The sequence below is a fragment of the Salmo salar genome, chromosome ssa16 (assembly GCF_905237065.1).
Source record: "Salmo salar chromosome ssa16, Ssal_v3.1, whole genome shotgun sequence".
Lineage (NCBI taxonomy): Eukaryota > Metazoa > Chordata > Actinopteri > Salmoniformes > Salmonidae > Salmo > Salmo salar.
Genome location: NC_059457.1, coordinates 65,847,182 through 65,863,113, shown reverse-complemented (window position 1 = coordinate 65,863,113; position 15,932 = coordinate 65,847,182). Strand labels below are relative to the sequence as shown.

The 15,932-nt window shown below is 41.9% G+C and overlaps 1 protein-coding gene across 3 annotated transcripts; it reads right to left on the bottom strand.

Annotated features, from left to right (window-relative positions):
- Positions 1–190: 190 nt before the first annotated feature.
- stat1a (signal transducer and activator of transcription 1a) lies at positions 191–14,118 on the bottom strand. Of its 3 annotated transcripts, NM_001123654.1 has the most exon segments (25): positions 237–714; positions 1,265–1,301; positions 1,303–1,312; positions 1,314–1,385; positions 1,533–1,608; positions 2,052–2,240; positions 2,333–2,472; positions 4,548–4,639; positions 4,743–4,798; positions 4,918–5,053; positions 5,248–5,346; positions 6,241–6,324; positions 6,627–6,668; positions 6,790–6,901; positions 7,017–7,076; positions 7,165–7,257; positions 8,824–8,982; positions 9,103–9,254; positions 10,181–10,272; positions 10,373–10,451; positions 10,569–10,655; positions 10,817–10,912; positions 11,082–11,226; positions 11,422–11,549; positions 13,821–13,959. In NM_001123654.1, coding segments are annotated over 23 exon segments (2,220 nt in total). In that variant the 5' UTR covers positions 13,821–13,959; the 3' UTR covers positions 237–714; positions 1,265–1,280.
- Positions 14,119–15,932: the final 1,814 nt, after the last annotated feature.

Genomic DNA, 15,932 nt, shown 5'->3' with positions numbered 1-15,932 from the left:
TACACCTGTTAATTGAAATGCATTCCAGGTGACTACCTCATGAAGCTGGTTGAGAGAATGCCAAATATACTTTTTTGGTTACCTCATAATTCCATGTGTGTTATTTCATAGTTTGTCTTCACTATTATTGTACAATGTAGAAAATAGTAAAAATTAAGAAAAACCCTGGAATGAGTAGGTATGTCCAAACTTTTGACTGGTACTGTATTTATTTCAATGATCAAACAATAAAGATATAATTTTAAAGATGGATGATATCTCCCTTTATTCATTTTTTGGGGTCATTTAGTAGACGCTCTTATCCAGAGTGACTTACAGTAGTGAGTGCATACATTTTCACACTTTTTACTAATCCCCCATGAGAATCGATCCCACAACCCTGGCGTCGCAAGTTAGCCACACGGGACTGTATATGGTTGAACATCGGCATGGAAAGACATAGGAGTCCCTATTGCCAGTGTTTTATGTTCATGCACATTACCACCAAATTATTAATTGTGTAATACATATAATAATATATAAGTGTAATGTATATTTCTAAACTGACTAGGTTAAAAAAAAAGTGTATTTGTTCTGGAATGTGACTACTGAAGTTCAAGGAGAGTAAAGGACGCAAATGAAATGGGCTTCAGTATGAGACTATAAAACTAAAAGATCAGGTCCCACATGTCTGTTGGCTCAGTTGCGGTCCAAGTCAGGTGTGTTCTCAAACATCTACAGAGGGATGGATAAAATGTCAACATGAGCAAAATGTCTTTATGGATGCAAAACTACCATTGGTCAGAGGGACAAAATAAATGGCACCATGATGACATTGAATTTGCAATATGCACATTCATTCCCATCTCAAGAGATTGAAGCATTTTTAGAGGATGCTGCGTAGTGGAAATGTAGCAGACTACAGACAATCATGCATACGTGAGCCTCATGCTGAAAACACAAAACAATTGTACTGCAGGTACTTACTATAAGTTACTACAGTAGATGCCAGTGATTATTTGGCACTATTGAAACATCGCCCACAGCCTGTCATTACTTGCAAAGACATGCTTATTCGGAGAAAACGGTACCATTCACAATACCTGAAATTCTTCAGCTAAAAACTCTCCGAGATCAGACGCCTGAGGCAAGTAGTATGATAAAGAACAATAATGGACGAGAAATGCAAGGGACATATTCGCAAATTAATGCATTGTTCAATTCTTATTGCTTGGCATTGACTGCAATTGAATAGAATAAACACCAGAGGGGAGGTTTTACTCACCACAGCATCAATTTCCTTAGGACCAGTCCAACACTGGAACACTGGCGCAACGCTCCTCTTCAACTCTCCGAACACGTCTGGCGACATGGGCATCATGTTGTCTTGCAGTCTAGAGGGGTGACTAAAACACATTGTGAAAATAACAGTTAAATCAGATTATAGATCATACTCAAACCAGACTATTGCAAATACAAATAAAAGTATCTGATAGCATCTTTACCTTTAACGACATGAATATTGAGTATTATGAAGGATACTCTAGACTTACACTTCTGACACTGATATGAGTTCTGTCTTCATGTATCCTGTGCTGCTGGAACTCTCCACATCCATAGGCTCCGATGCTGAAAAATAAAAATGGTGGACCAGCGATATAAGACCACTTGTCCCAGATCTGTCTGTGATCTATAGCCAACTCCTATGGTCGTTCAATGCTATACAGAGAAAATTGATTGATTGAGAGGTTGGTCATAAAACACAACCCCGATGGTCTACCAAACAGACATCCGGGTCTTTACAGGGGCTTTGTGTAAATCAAAAATAACACTATTGCTACCAAGGTGAATGATTGAGGAGCAAACTGAAGAGAGAAGAATTCTCAGCCACTCTTTGTGGGACAATGGAAGTAGATTTCAGTAATGCTTCTTTATTCTGGAACCACCCATACGTAAAATGTATACACGTATGACTAAGTCGCTTTGGATAAAAAGTGTCTGCTAAATGGCATATATTATTTATTATAATATTCACAGAGGATTGAAAAACAAAGAGGTCACTGGCTGCTTACCCTCTGAGGCCCTAGCGTAGTACTTTCCGAAGGACTTGTCTTTGGGGATGTCTGGGTAGAGGAAGCGGAGTGGGTTCTCTGGGATGTTCTCAGCTGCCATCACCTTGTAGGTGCGGATGATGTCAGGCAGAGAGACGGCAGACAGCTCCTTCTTGGTGTAGGGCTCCACTGCATGGAATACAGGCTTATCTGCGAAACACACACATTGAAATATATCAACCTTTTAATTGTAATTGGCTACTGGGCCGCTGTGTGTGTGGTGTGTCTTTACACAGACTCACCGTATTGGTCGTGTTCCACCCAAGTGAATGTGATGGCTCCGTCTCTGCTACTCTCACTGAAGCGCAGCAAGAACGTGCCTGGACACTTCCCAGTCAGCAGGGCCTTCTCCCTCTCCTTACTCACAAAGCCCAGGATGCAACTGTGTGGGTGAGAAAAAGAGAATAAACAACATTTCTTAACCTCTATGTTTAGTGTGGTCTACAGCTTATCATGAGATACTCTACCTCAGGCGAGGAAAACCTTGAGACTTATTTAGATACCGTGCACCAGCTGTTGTTTACAAATATACATAGACCACCAACCCTTGTCTTACCAGATGCTGCTGTTCTATCCTGCTGATAGAGTGTATAACCTGCGAGCTGTATGTTATTAATGTCGTCGTTCAACCACGACACGGTGAAACATAAGACATTACAGGTTATAATGTCCCATTGGTAGGATATACGTGCTTTTATTTCGTCCCATTTATTTTCCAAAGATTGTACATTGGCTAACAGTATGGATGGCAAAGGCAGATTAGCCACTCGTTGCCTGATCCTCACAAGGCACCCCGATCTCCTTCCGCGAAATCTCTGTCTCTTTCTCCTGCAAATTACGGGGATGAGTGCCTGTTCGTGTGTCTGGTGTAAATCCTTCTCGTCCAACTCATGAATGAAAAATTATTAGTCCAATTCAAGGTAAGTAATCGCTGTTCTGATTTCCAGAAGCTCTTTTCGGTCATAAGAGACAAGTGAAGCAACATTAGATAGCATTCTTTTATAAACAATGTGAAAAAACAAACAAAATGGCACGGATGGTTAAGATCCAATAAAACGGCAGCCATCTTCTCCGGCGCCATCTTGTTTCTCATGGTCTGCGAGTCCTTTAGCTGCCTTTTGGCAAACTCCAAGCGGACTGTCATGTGCCTTTTACTGAAGAGTGGCTTCCACCTGGCCACTCTACCATAAAGGCTTGATTGGTGGAGTGCTACAGAGATAGTTGTCCTTCTGGAAGGTTCTCCCATCTCCACAGAGGAACTCTGGAGCTCTGTCAATGTGACCATCCGGTTCTTGGTCACCTTCCTGACGAAGGCCCTTCTCCCCCGATTGCTCAGTTTGGCCGGGCGGCCAGCTCTTGGAAGAGTCTTGGGGGTTCCAAACTTCTTCCATTTAAGAATGATGGAGGCCACTGTGTTCTTGGGGACCTTCAATGCTGCAGATATTTTTTGGTACTCTTCCCCCAGATCTGTGCCTCAACACAATCCTGACTAGGAGCTTTACGGACAATTCCTTCGACCTCTTGGCTTGGTTTTTGCTCTGACATGCACTGTCAACTGTGGGACCTTATATAGACAGGTGTGTGCCTTTCCAAATCATGTCCAATCAATCGAATTTACCACAGGTGGACTCCAATCAAGTTGTAGAAACATCTGAAGGATGATCAACGGAAACAGGATGCACCTGAGCTCAATTTCGAGTCTCATAGCAAAGGGTCTGAATACTTACGTAAAGAAGGTATTTCTGTTTTTAATTCATTTCCAAAAACCTGTTTTCGCCTGGTCATTATGGGGAACTGTGATTGATTGGGATTTTCTTTTATTGAATCCATTTTAGAATAAGTCTGTAACGTAACAAAATGTGAGAAAGGGGAAGGGGCCTGAATACTTTCCGAATGCACTGTACCTGATTCAGCCATGTGTGGTCCCTGGTAGTCCATTAGTGCTAGCAAGAGAAACGCTCAACTAGGTTCTCTTATATCGAGGCGGAGTGAGTTTTTATAACTGATCGCAAGATTTTCTAGCAACAACATTGTAACAACCATCAGTTGATTCTCGTAAAAATGTAAATTCTGAAAATGCTTACCTGTACCTATGTTTGTCCTATACAACTGCATTCCTTCAGCGGTGTGCTGAAATTCGTACTTTTAATACAAACTTTTATCGAATACAAACACAGACTTTTTCAATTTTTACAAGAATTGACTGATGTTGACTCAATGTTGTTGCTACCAAATACCTCAACCAGTTATCAAAACAACTCTGCCTCGATATAAGAGAACCGAATTGAGCGTTCCTCAGCTAATTAGAGCTTAACAGTGTAGTTGTTTGCTTTTGTGCTGAGAAATTGCAGCTCTAACAGTATGAAGTCTGTTGTGGCAAGCTATAGACACCATTCTGCTAACTCTAACTCTCTAGATAATGATAATGTTCAACCGACTGATAAAGAACTAACTCACCCATCGTTCCACAGGGACAGCAGATGTCTCTTGATGAGGTCCAGGATAGCTTCGATCCACAGCCAGAAGGGAAAGCTCTTCTCACTGAGACTCTACAGTAGACAATGTGTCTTCAGATGTCTAGATGGATTACTAGGTCCTTCTATATTACAACTGTAAAGATGTTGTATTCTGTATATTGTAGTCATGACCTACCTTACAGAACTTGGTCCAGGGGACAAGGCCCTCAGGATTCCTCTGTGCTTTCTGGCCTGTTAGAAAATGTATCTAGGTTAACCTCATCATGAAGTATCGGGAGTTTGTAAATCAACCAACAACGTTATTACAAGTATGGTAACATAACAAAAGCCAATCCCCCATCATGACTCACCCAGTAGTTTGTCAGCCAGCATGCCTAGCTGCTCTTCATTGAGTCCCCTCTTGGTGACAGAGGAGAACTGCCAGCTCAGCACCTCAGACAGCTGACCCCAGGACGCTGCAGGAGGGCTCAGGAAGAACTTCAGGTTCTGGGACAGACCAGGGAAACAAGCGAGACAGAAAAGGAGAGCAGTGTGTTTGTGTTCTGTCAATTTAAAAAAATTCTGATTTAGACTGGCTAATGCGTGGGCTTTCTGAAAAGGTCTCTCTTGCAATGAGATTTGATCTCAATGCAAATAAGATGTATAAATAAAGGTTCAATTGAATGAATGCACTGTACTACCTTGGGCTCGCTGGTCAGCATGTTGTACCACAGGATGGAGGCCCAGCCACTGGGCAACTGGCTGACGTTGGAGATGACCACGATGGGCAGTGAGATGGTCTAAGAAGGACCAGAGGCCAGAGAAAGTCAAATTAAATAATATTAAACATAACACAACATCCCTTATTTACAGAAGTATTCAGACGCTTTGCTATGAGACTCGAAATTGAGCTCAGGTGCATCCTGTCTCCATTGATCCTCCTTGAGATGTTTCTACAACTTGATTGGAGTCCACCTGTGGTGGACATACGTTACACAGCGCATTCTACACATGGTTCATATTCACACATAGTATAGTCTTGTAATGGTAGGATGACCTAGCAGGTCTATTTGATCATGTCTCAATGGCACTTTCTGCAGTAGCGACACATAGTCGTCTGGTGTATGGTTCTGCTGTTTTGGGGGATTGGTATAGCTTGTAGGTAATTTTATATATTGACGCTTTGCTTGGGCAGTGAGCTCCCCTGATGTAACAGAGCCTATATCGCCAAGACTTGAAATATTAATTATTTAATAAATGGTTAAACATATTTCTATGTGGTGTTTGTTTTCTGAAATAAAGTGAAGCCAGTTCAGAAAAGGAACCCGAGTGCCCGCTTCAGCATCAGCTGAGATGGCACCAATTAGATGCTAGTAACGATCCCCTTTACCTTATTTGGCGTTCTATTTAAGGTGACTGATTCTGCTAACACATCCTGCTGCCACTTGCTGCTACTGCTAGTATCCGTTTGCTTCTTTACTCCCACCATCACCCCAGCCTCTACCTGTTAGGTTCTGTTTTCCTGCTTGTAGGTCATTTTATATAATGACACTTTGCATGGGCAGTGAGCTACCCTGAAGGAGCAGAGCCTATATCGCCACGACTTGCATTATTCATTCTTAAATAAATTGTAAAAAAACAAAAACGTTTTCTACTTGGCGTTTCCTTTCTAAACTATATTTCAGACCACTTACCTCTAGCTTGAGCTCAAGACCTGACTGGTTGAGTTCAGATTCAAAGCAGATGCAGTGTAGCTCCTCTGTCACAATGAGAGGCCCCTGGAATAACATGTTCAGACAGTAACACATTAGGGCAATGTCCCAATTGTCTGCACTTGTTCACTTCCCTGATTTGAAAGGAAATGACTGGTATAAGAAATATGAAGGACACTCCCTCCGAACCATACCAATTCAATGCTTTTAGATATGTGGGAAGTAGTAGAAAAGAGATATTATTGTGACGCACCCTAGGACTCAGTACCACGCTGTACTTAGTACTTCTCATATCTATCGGAGTGAATTGACTGTAACTGGTTACCTTGTCATTATAGGACAGTCATATAACCCAGGTAGTCTCTCACCTCATTTGTTCTGTTGCCGGCTACTTTCTGCTCTTTCAGTTGCTGTGTTGAGACCAGAGAATAAACTGTAAGGAGTGATGACAGTGCAGGTCCAAATGGACAATCGGGACAACTTATTCAGATGTAATGCCCTGTATGCTATTTGTAAATTGTGCCAGCTTACCAAATGGCGAAACTCTGCAGCCAAGCTTCCATTTGACTCCTCCATATTCATAACTTTTGTGTTGGTACCCAATATGTTGAACTTACGAAACCCTTTCTTTTCTGTAACATCCCTGGAGAGAAAATGCAATGTGCATTCCTTCTTTAGTTATGTATTCACATCACAAATTCAAGAGCAGGGCACAACAATGCACAAACACATATATTCTACCACACTCATCCACTTACTTGTCAAACAAAGCTTTCACTTTGAGTTGATAATTGAATTCCTGGAGCTTCACAAGAAATCTAGAGAGAAAATACAAATCAAAATTCAACCAGGTCTGGACGGATTCATAGGAACTACTGACGGGAGGTGCTGTTGTGTTGTGCTTACCTGAGCTTGACAGTGAACTGCACCTGTGTCTTCAGCACCAGAGGTCTCTGTGGATGTGTGGGCATACAGGGCTGTCTCTCCACCACCAAGGAACTGAGAAACACCATAGACACAAGGAATTTAGAGGGGATATACTGTATAGAAGCATTTAGATATTCTTCAAGAACAAATAGGTAGAATATACAGTATATATATACACAACCGTTCAACAGTTTGGGGTCACTTAGAAATGTCCTTGTTTTTTAAAGAAAAGCACATTTTTTGTCCATTAAAATAACATCAAATTGATCAGAAATACAGTGCAGACATTGTTAATGTTATAAATGTCTATTGTAGCTGGAAACGGCAGGTTCTGTTATGGAATATCTACATAGGTATACAGAAGCCCATTATCAGCAACCATCACTCCTGTATTCCAATGGCACGTTGTCTTAGCTAATCCAAGTTTATCATTTTAAAAGGCTAATTTCTCATTCGAAAACCATTTTGCAATTATGTTAGCACAGCTGAAAACTGTTGTTCTAATTAAAGAAGCAATAAAACTGGCCTTCTTTAGACTAGTTGAGTATCTGGAGCATCAGCATTTGTGGGTTCGATTACAGGCTCAAAATGGCCAGAAACAAAGAACTTTCTTCTGAAACTCGTCAGTCTATTCTTGTTCTGAGAAATGAAGGCTATTCCAATGCGAGAAATTGCCAAGAAACTGAAGAGCTTGTACAACGCTGTGTACTACTCCCTTCACAGAACAGTGCAAACTTGCTCTAACCAGAATAGAAAGAGAAGTGGGAGGCCCCGGTGCACAACTGAGCAAGAGGACAAGTACATTACAGTGTCTAGCTTGAGAAAAAGACACCTCACAAGTCCTCAACTGGCAACTTAATTAAATAGTACCCGTAAAACACCAGTCTCAACGTCAACAGTGAAGAGGCGACTCCGGGAAGCTGGCCTTCTAGGCAGATTTGCAAAGAAATAGACATATCTCAGACTGGCCAATAAAAATAAAAGTTTAAGATGGGCAAAAGAACACAGACACTGGACAGAGGAACTCTGCCTAGAAGGCCAGAATCCGGAGTTGCCTCTTCACTGTTGACGTTGAGACTGGTGTTTTCCATAAATGTGGAAAAAGTCAAGGGGTCTGAATACTTTCAGCGGTCTAAGGCACTGCATCGCAGTGCTAGAGGCGCCACTATAGACCCGGGTTCGATCCCGGGCTGTGTCACAGAGACCCATGCGGCGGCGCACAATTGGCCCAGTGTCCTCCGGGTTAGGGGAGGGTTTGGCCTGCCGGGATGTCCTTTTCCCATCACTGTCTAGCGATTCCTTGTTGCGGCGGGGAGCATGCACGCTGACTGCCATTGCCAGTTGTACGGTGTTTCCTCCAACACATTGGTGGGGCTGGCTTCTGGGTTAAGCGAGCAGTGTGTCAAAAAGCAGTGCGCCTTGGCAAGGTCGTGTTTCAGAGGACGCATGGCTCTCGACCTTAGCCTCTCCCGAGTCCGTACGGGAGTTGCAGCAACGGGACAAGACTGTAAACTACCAATTGGATACCACAAAATTGGGGAGACAAACAAAACCAAAAAACTATAAAATAATCAAAAACACCAGCGAAAAACACAGAATGGGCCTTTAACATTGGAATACAAATGTGGTGTCACTCACTGTTCTAGGAGGTTCCGGAACAGTGACAGGGCCCGCCCCTCCAGGAAGCCTTTCTGCTGTTTGATTGGGTCGTTGTCGTATGTGTACTTCTGCTCTAGTTCCTGGAGCTCCTTCAGCTGCTGCCTCACCTGCTGCAGGCTTTCCGCCACCGCTGTGAACCTACAGGGGAAGAAGAAGATGAAGCAGAATAAGAAGAATACTTTATTTGTTGGGTTCCTAAATTCATATTTTTGCTTGATCAGACAAGAGATGCCCAAAAGAATGAACTAGTCTCCTCACCAGTTCTGCAGTTGGTCCAGACATGCGTTGGGTGGTCCTCCAATACAGGAGATCTGCTGCCTCTTCTTCCACTCCGCCAGCTCCTCTGAGATCAGGTCTGACTGGACCGCCTCGGCAATGTTGAGCACCTCCGCCAACTGGCCAACCACTTCCTGTGGAGGAAATTAAGTAAAGTTCATGCAAGTCCATGCACACAAAGAACAGTTATTATCTACTCTTCAACGTGAGCAGGCTGGTTATCACTGGATAATAGACTCTAAGGGCGTTTTCACATATAGTTTTGAGATATGGTTCTACTCTATTTGTTACATTGTCTTTTCCCCCTATTTGATCCGATTGGTTTCACATTTCCAAATGTCAAACGAACAAAAAATTCCTCAACAAAACCATGTGTCCATAAAAGTCATTTGTTTAAATGCTCACGTTAAATCCATCTATGATTATTATAAAGCATCACTTGTGTGTCCCGATCTTCATATTACTTTCGCTTTGGTCTTCCAACAACATGTGGGAGGAAACGGAGCACCATAGCCGCTCAAACTGCAACGTGAATAGGCTATATTCAGCTATAACCCCGGTATAGCCCCCGGGCTCCCCTAACCTGCATTGGATGCGCTGCTACTCACAAAATGTTTCAGAGATCTCAAGTGATGATGCTGCGTGCATTAAATAAAATGCTGTCAAACGAACCAAAAATAATGCGCAACCTCTTTTTCTGTGTTTTGGCTGACTGCATTCTCACCTGCAGCGAACCGCAACAGTGTACGAATTGAATTGGACCGAGACCACCCTTTTTGAGTGAACCCCTGTGCATTGGTTAGTGCCCTCCCAAGTGCGGATATAATGTTCACACCAGTCCAAAGAACCAAGAACTAAGGGTGTAAACGCACCAGAGTTTGGAAAAAAACGCACCAAACCAATTTGGTGTGAAAGACCCCTTAGTCTCAACTCATATGTTCTGAATGACTAAAATACACGTCGTTTTAATGGTGCTTGAGGCGTAAACAAATAGTTTAATATTCACAGTACAACGTCATGATAAAACGTCCCTATTTAACCTCATCCTGACCCCTCTTACCCCTCTCTTGAACTTCAGCTTGAAACACATCTCTGCAATCTGCAACTTCTCGTGTTCCAGCTGTTTCTGTGTCAGCCCGTTCATTTCATGTTCTAAAGTGGGAGAAGGAAAAACATTCACTTACTGACTATACTTGAAACACAGATTCCTGTAAATAGATGATCTACTACAGATAGAGAATAAAACCCTCACCTCTGTTCTTAAGAGTATTTTCCTTAAAATCATGCTCGTCTTGAAGGTATTCCAGAGACTTCACATTCTGATCCGCTTCCTAGCAAGTGAGATAAACGTGCTGGATCAGATAGATGGCAAACCTGATATGCATGAACACGTACTGCAAATCACTGATGGAATCAACATATAGTATATGATGGAAATGATCACTCACCTGAACCTTGTTTTTCATGTCTTTGACTTTGTTGTCCAGCTTTTGTTTCTCCAGAACCATGCTAGTCTGTGTGTTTTCTCTGTCGGTCTGACAAGAAAATACTGTTCATTTAACTCCACAGTTAAAGCATGTTAACGCTCCAATATACAGTTATGTATCACCTAATATATCTGACTGCATGGATAGAGAAAGACGTGTGGGGATTTTGTTAATTACAATGTATGTCAATGAAAGTCAATGTAGGGCACCTCTATGCTTTTGGCAGCAGCCAGAATCTTCTGCTCCTCCTTCAGGTTTCTGGAGATGATCATGGCCATGTGAACAGGGTCCTCCTGAAAGTGGTCCTGTGAAAGCATGTACATTTTTTACTATAAATCGCAAAAACCATTCAGACACTGGGGTCATAACCAGAATAAAAATTTAAAAAAAAGTTATTATAGATCATTACTGTAACATACAAGCAATACAGTATGGAAGGCCACTGGCACAGACGTGACTGAGCTCATACTACACCTGGAGGTTTCTCTTGATCTTGCGGATGTTGTGTTGTAGCAGGAAGTTGTTTTCCAGGGCGAAGCGGCTGTGTTGATCATCCAGCTGGGCTAGGAGGTCATGGAAACGTACTGTTGCTAAGGAGTCCTGAACAGCCACATTTTCCCTACAGTGTTTCAATCACAGGGGAAGAGATCGGATGAAGGATATGAATAGATAACAGTAGAGAGATTAGAGCTTTATTTATCCATTATACAGCAGCTTCTCAGCAACACTAAAATAGAATGGCATAGATCCGAATATAGTAGAATAGAATCTTTATCTATTAAATACAGCACTCTCTCCTCCCATCACTGCTTACCAGTCGATGCTCTCAATCCACTTGCTGAGGTACTGTCTGATGTCCATGGGGAAGGAGTCATCGTAGAGCTGGTCGACCTGCTCCAGGTATTTAGACTCCAGTAGCTGCAGCTGGCACCACTGGGCCATCTGATCAAGGAGGAGTAACAGTGAGTTATGAAATGAGCCAATGAAATAAATGAAGATATTCATATTGTCTTGAGACAGGAACTACTATAACGTGGATCAATGCACCTGGTAGCAATAACCGTTAGATTTGAAAAGTGTATTTGGTTACAATATGGCCTGTATCAGCTTGCTGTTCTAGGTAAAGGTCCTTCCGGACCCCTTTAGGTGATGGCCCGTAGCAAGCGACAGGATCTGCTTAAGTTTTCGAGATCGATCTCTGTCGAGGGAGGAGCTGGTTTTTACATAGTGTGTATTTATTTCATCTGAACACAAACATTTAAATACATACTTTTATGTTCGCTAGAGTACTAAATTCAAAACGTGTGTACTATTCATGGTACTCTCTCTGCTGATCACATCTGCCAGTCACGGTGTCCGTATCTAAGGTAGTAGACAGCTGGTGACATCTCGAGAGCAATCTTCGTCCGACAAACTGCTATCAGGTATCAAGTCTATTTATTTTGAACTATTTAGTTAGAGAAGCATGATACCGTCAATGCAAGCTGTAAAACAACTCCCAACCTAGAACACAGCAACCTTAGTAATGTAGCTAGCTTGCTAATAAGAAGATATGTTGCTAGCTAGCAGGAGCAGATACTGTAGGTTTATCCCTAGCTAGCATGTCATTCCGGGAGTAATAATTCAAAGTAATAATTTAAGACCACAAAAATCTATTGGACAAGTAGTGTACATCTAATACAGTCATCAAGGCAGGACCCACTAATTTAATTCATACTGACAAATACGAAATGCCACATTATCCCAGTCAATAGCTGGACTAGGATGATTGCAGACCACCCTGCCGCAGACTGTCAGAATGTTCATTTTCTAGCTCATAAAATACATTCCTTTGCTGTGATGATTTATTTCATTCATTCTGGTCTCTCACTTTATCTATTCAGCTCTCATGTGTCCTGCTCCCAGAGATCAACAAGTGCTAAATCACCAAGCATGGGCTGATTCACGGACCTGTGAGCAGAACCCTGCTACTGCAGTTTGAACTAGCCCTGCTGTCACTATTTAGACATTGAGACCACATATGCATTTGCCTGTTGTCTTTTCTTTGTGGATTTTGTCTTGGACAGTCTAGTACATTTTGGAGTTGAAGAACACCAACTACAGATACACATGGTTGTTTGAACATTTCGAAGACTAAATTCAATGTAGAATCAGTTTAACACATGACAAAACAGATAATTTTACTATTGTAACATGCAGTGGGGAGAATTATATTGTTGTCGTCAGCAGCCCAGGCTTTTGCCATAGATGGTCGAGCTCTCCTCTCTAGACCACACACGCTTTAGATTGCATTCTGCTAAGGTACTTGTCTCTCTCTACATCGGTTAGCTACATTAGTGACCAGGGTGCGAACTTTGATACGCCTATGGGGCCTGGGCACACAAATGCTCCTAGAGAGAAGGGGGAATACCGAATCATGCGTTGACGACAGTTCTAGTCTCTAGCAGAGGCTCGGGCTTCTGGCATAGATGGTAAAGCTCTCGTGTATAGACTGCAACATTGTAAGATTGTTCCCTCCACGGTACTTACTATAGACTACATTGATTGGTAGGTTACACTATATTTAGATACTTCAAATAATCCCTAAGCCACCTTCGCTACTTGTCTCCATAGTCAATAAATGGTGAAACACTATTTGTGATGATGTGCTTTGTTCAAATGTATATGCATGAAACGAACATTACCGGAAACATGTCTCACGCTAGATTTTGGCACCGTCAACTTTTAGAAGTTTAGTGGGAAAGTTAATCATTTAAACCACCTAAATATTATATTCCAATGCATCCAACATTATGCAGCTCAACCTTCAACACCATAGTGCTGAAAGAGACTGTGTTTACATCGAAGATAGAAGCAGGCCATTGGCTGCCTTCATCACGAGGGGTATGTACGGGAGTTGTGATTGATTCCAAGTTTAGCCGTTTTTTTATGCGAAAATGTGCATGAATGGAAGGTGCCAACACATTGTATTGTCACCATAAGCATGCTTTACGGCCATATACAAAACATCAGCTCCTCCCTCGACGGGGATCGAGCAACTTCAGGTTTTTCAGCTTCAGGCCACCACCTCATTTCCCCGTTCACAACACAAAAGGTCCTTCCTCGTTTCCAAACACAGACTGCAAGTGCTTTGAAGTAGTTGATTACTTTCTCCTTTCTAATGAGCTGATATAGAGGCTGTCATCAACACTAATAAATTATAGATCGCCTTACCTTTTAGTTTGACTATGGACAACAAATCACGAACGAAAGACTTGAAGAAATGATGGTTTCCTGTTGCAGATCCGCTGCAAAAGTACAGTCAGGTCACTTACAACATCAAACAGCGTAACCGAATATATATTTTAAAACTAATCTTATAGTTCTATCTGTAGAGTAACAGCCTGATGACGATACCCACATACAGAAGAATGTCTTCTCCAATAGGAGTTTCGCATATGATCAAGGTTACTCAGACTCTTTTTCGATAGCCAATCAAGACGCAGAGTTTGCTGCCAGACAAAACCGGACAGGGCTGTTCCGACAGGTAAACATCCTCCCATGATATCCTTCGCAGTCTATTTCAAGTAATTTCGTGGATATTAGAAGACAATGGTAACATTCAGTTTCACTAACTGTAATCAAAGATAGATTACGTGTTTGTATTTGTTGACGCGTCGCAAATTTCCCCAAAACATGAGCAAACCATCTAAAGCAAATGCTTTATTATCTGCTGCCGTTCAGAAGCAGAAAGGAGAACACCCATCAGAACAGCCAAGTGTTACCACGTGTTTTCAGGGAAAGTGAAAGTAGCTAGAGCCTCTGGTGAAACTTGGAAATGGGCAGGGCCCTATTTATAAGTCATAGTTTATATATATATGTCTACTTTGACACTGACGAACTGAGATCAATAAAAACGATTTGGTCTGAATTCAAAGAATAGCCCAGCCTAATGAAGCGAGAACACATATTGTACAATATTTGGAGGAAATATATATAATGAACAAAAATATAAACGCAACATTTTCAAAGATTTTACTGAGTTTCAGTTAATCTGTCAATGTAAAAAAATCTGTCAATTTAAATAAATAAATTAGGCCCTAAACTATGAACTTCTCATGATTGGGCTGGGGCGCAGCCATGGGTGGGCATAGGCCCACACACTTGGGAGCCAGGTCCACATACTGGGGAGCCAGGTCCAGCCAATCTGAATGAGTTTTTCCACACAAAAGGGCTTTACTAAAGACAGAAATACTCTTCAGTTTTTGAGAGAAATAAGCTTTTTGGAAAATGTATGGACAATTTTTGGGATCTTTTTTTGCAGCTCATGATAAATGCGACCAACACTTTACACGTTGCATTCATATTTTTGTTCAGTATATATATTATAGGTTACAGTAGGCTACTAAATAAACTTTCCAGTGGCACACTGACTCACCTAATGATGAAGATACTGTAAGTAGGCCTATACAGTGCTGCTGTTGGGATTTGTGAGAGAAAAATAAGTTTTTCCCGCAATTGTATTTAGAAATTTGTAAAAGGCAAACTGACAGCGGCAACAAACCATATAAATATAATCCATAGATGACAGTTCCCATTCAAGTCAGGACTGGCAGCCATTACTAGCGTACCCATGAGTTTAACAGTCAAATCGCCATGGTAAGAGGTTCCAAAACCCTTCTATAGGTTATATGGCAATGCAAAAAGCTGTTCTGTATTAGGCTAGCATGCTTCTCAAATTGCAACTGTTGGAATACCGGTAACTACCAAAATAAAGGAAACACTTGAGTAAATGAGGCATAGAAACAATTTGTTTTGGTGTGGGGTGCATCTTCCTGGCATGGTTTAGGTCCACTTGTAGAATATATGCCAAGGCGCATTGAAGCTGTTCTGGTAGCTCGTGGTGGCCCAACACCCTATTAAGATCCTTTATGTTGGTGTTTCCTTTATTTTGGCAGTTACGTGTATGTGCTTTTGAGCAAACTTAATCCACAGTTATTCTTTAGAAACGAGTGATCCTCTGTGGGGAAATTATGCTCTCTGGTGTATTTTGAACATTGAGAGTGGGCTCCTATGTTTTTTTTTGTTCTGTTTTGCCTTTCGTGCCCCCTACGGGCTTGGGCCCAGGGGCTTTAGAGCGTTGGGCCAGTAACCGAAAGGTTGCTAGATTGAATCCCCGAGCTGACAAGGTACAAATCTGTCGTTCTAATAATAATAACAAAATCCTCAGAATATCGATATAGCAATAAGCGCATAGACAATGGTCATCCCCACAGTGACTATACTAACATAGCCTATCCAAACCAAAAACCATGGATTACAGGCAATATCCGCGCTGGGCTAAAT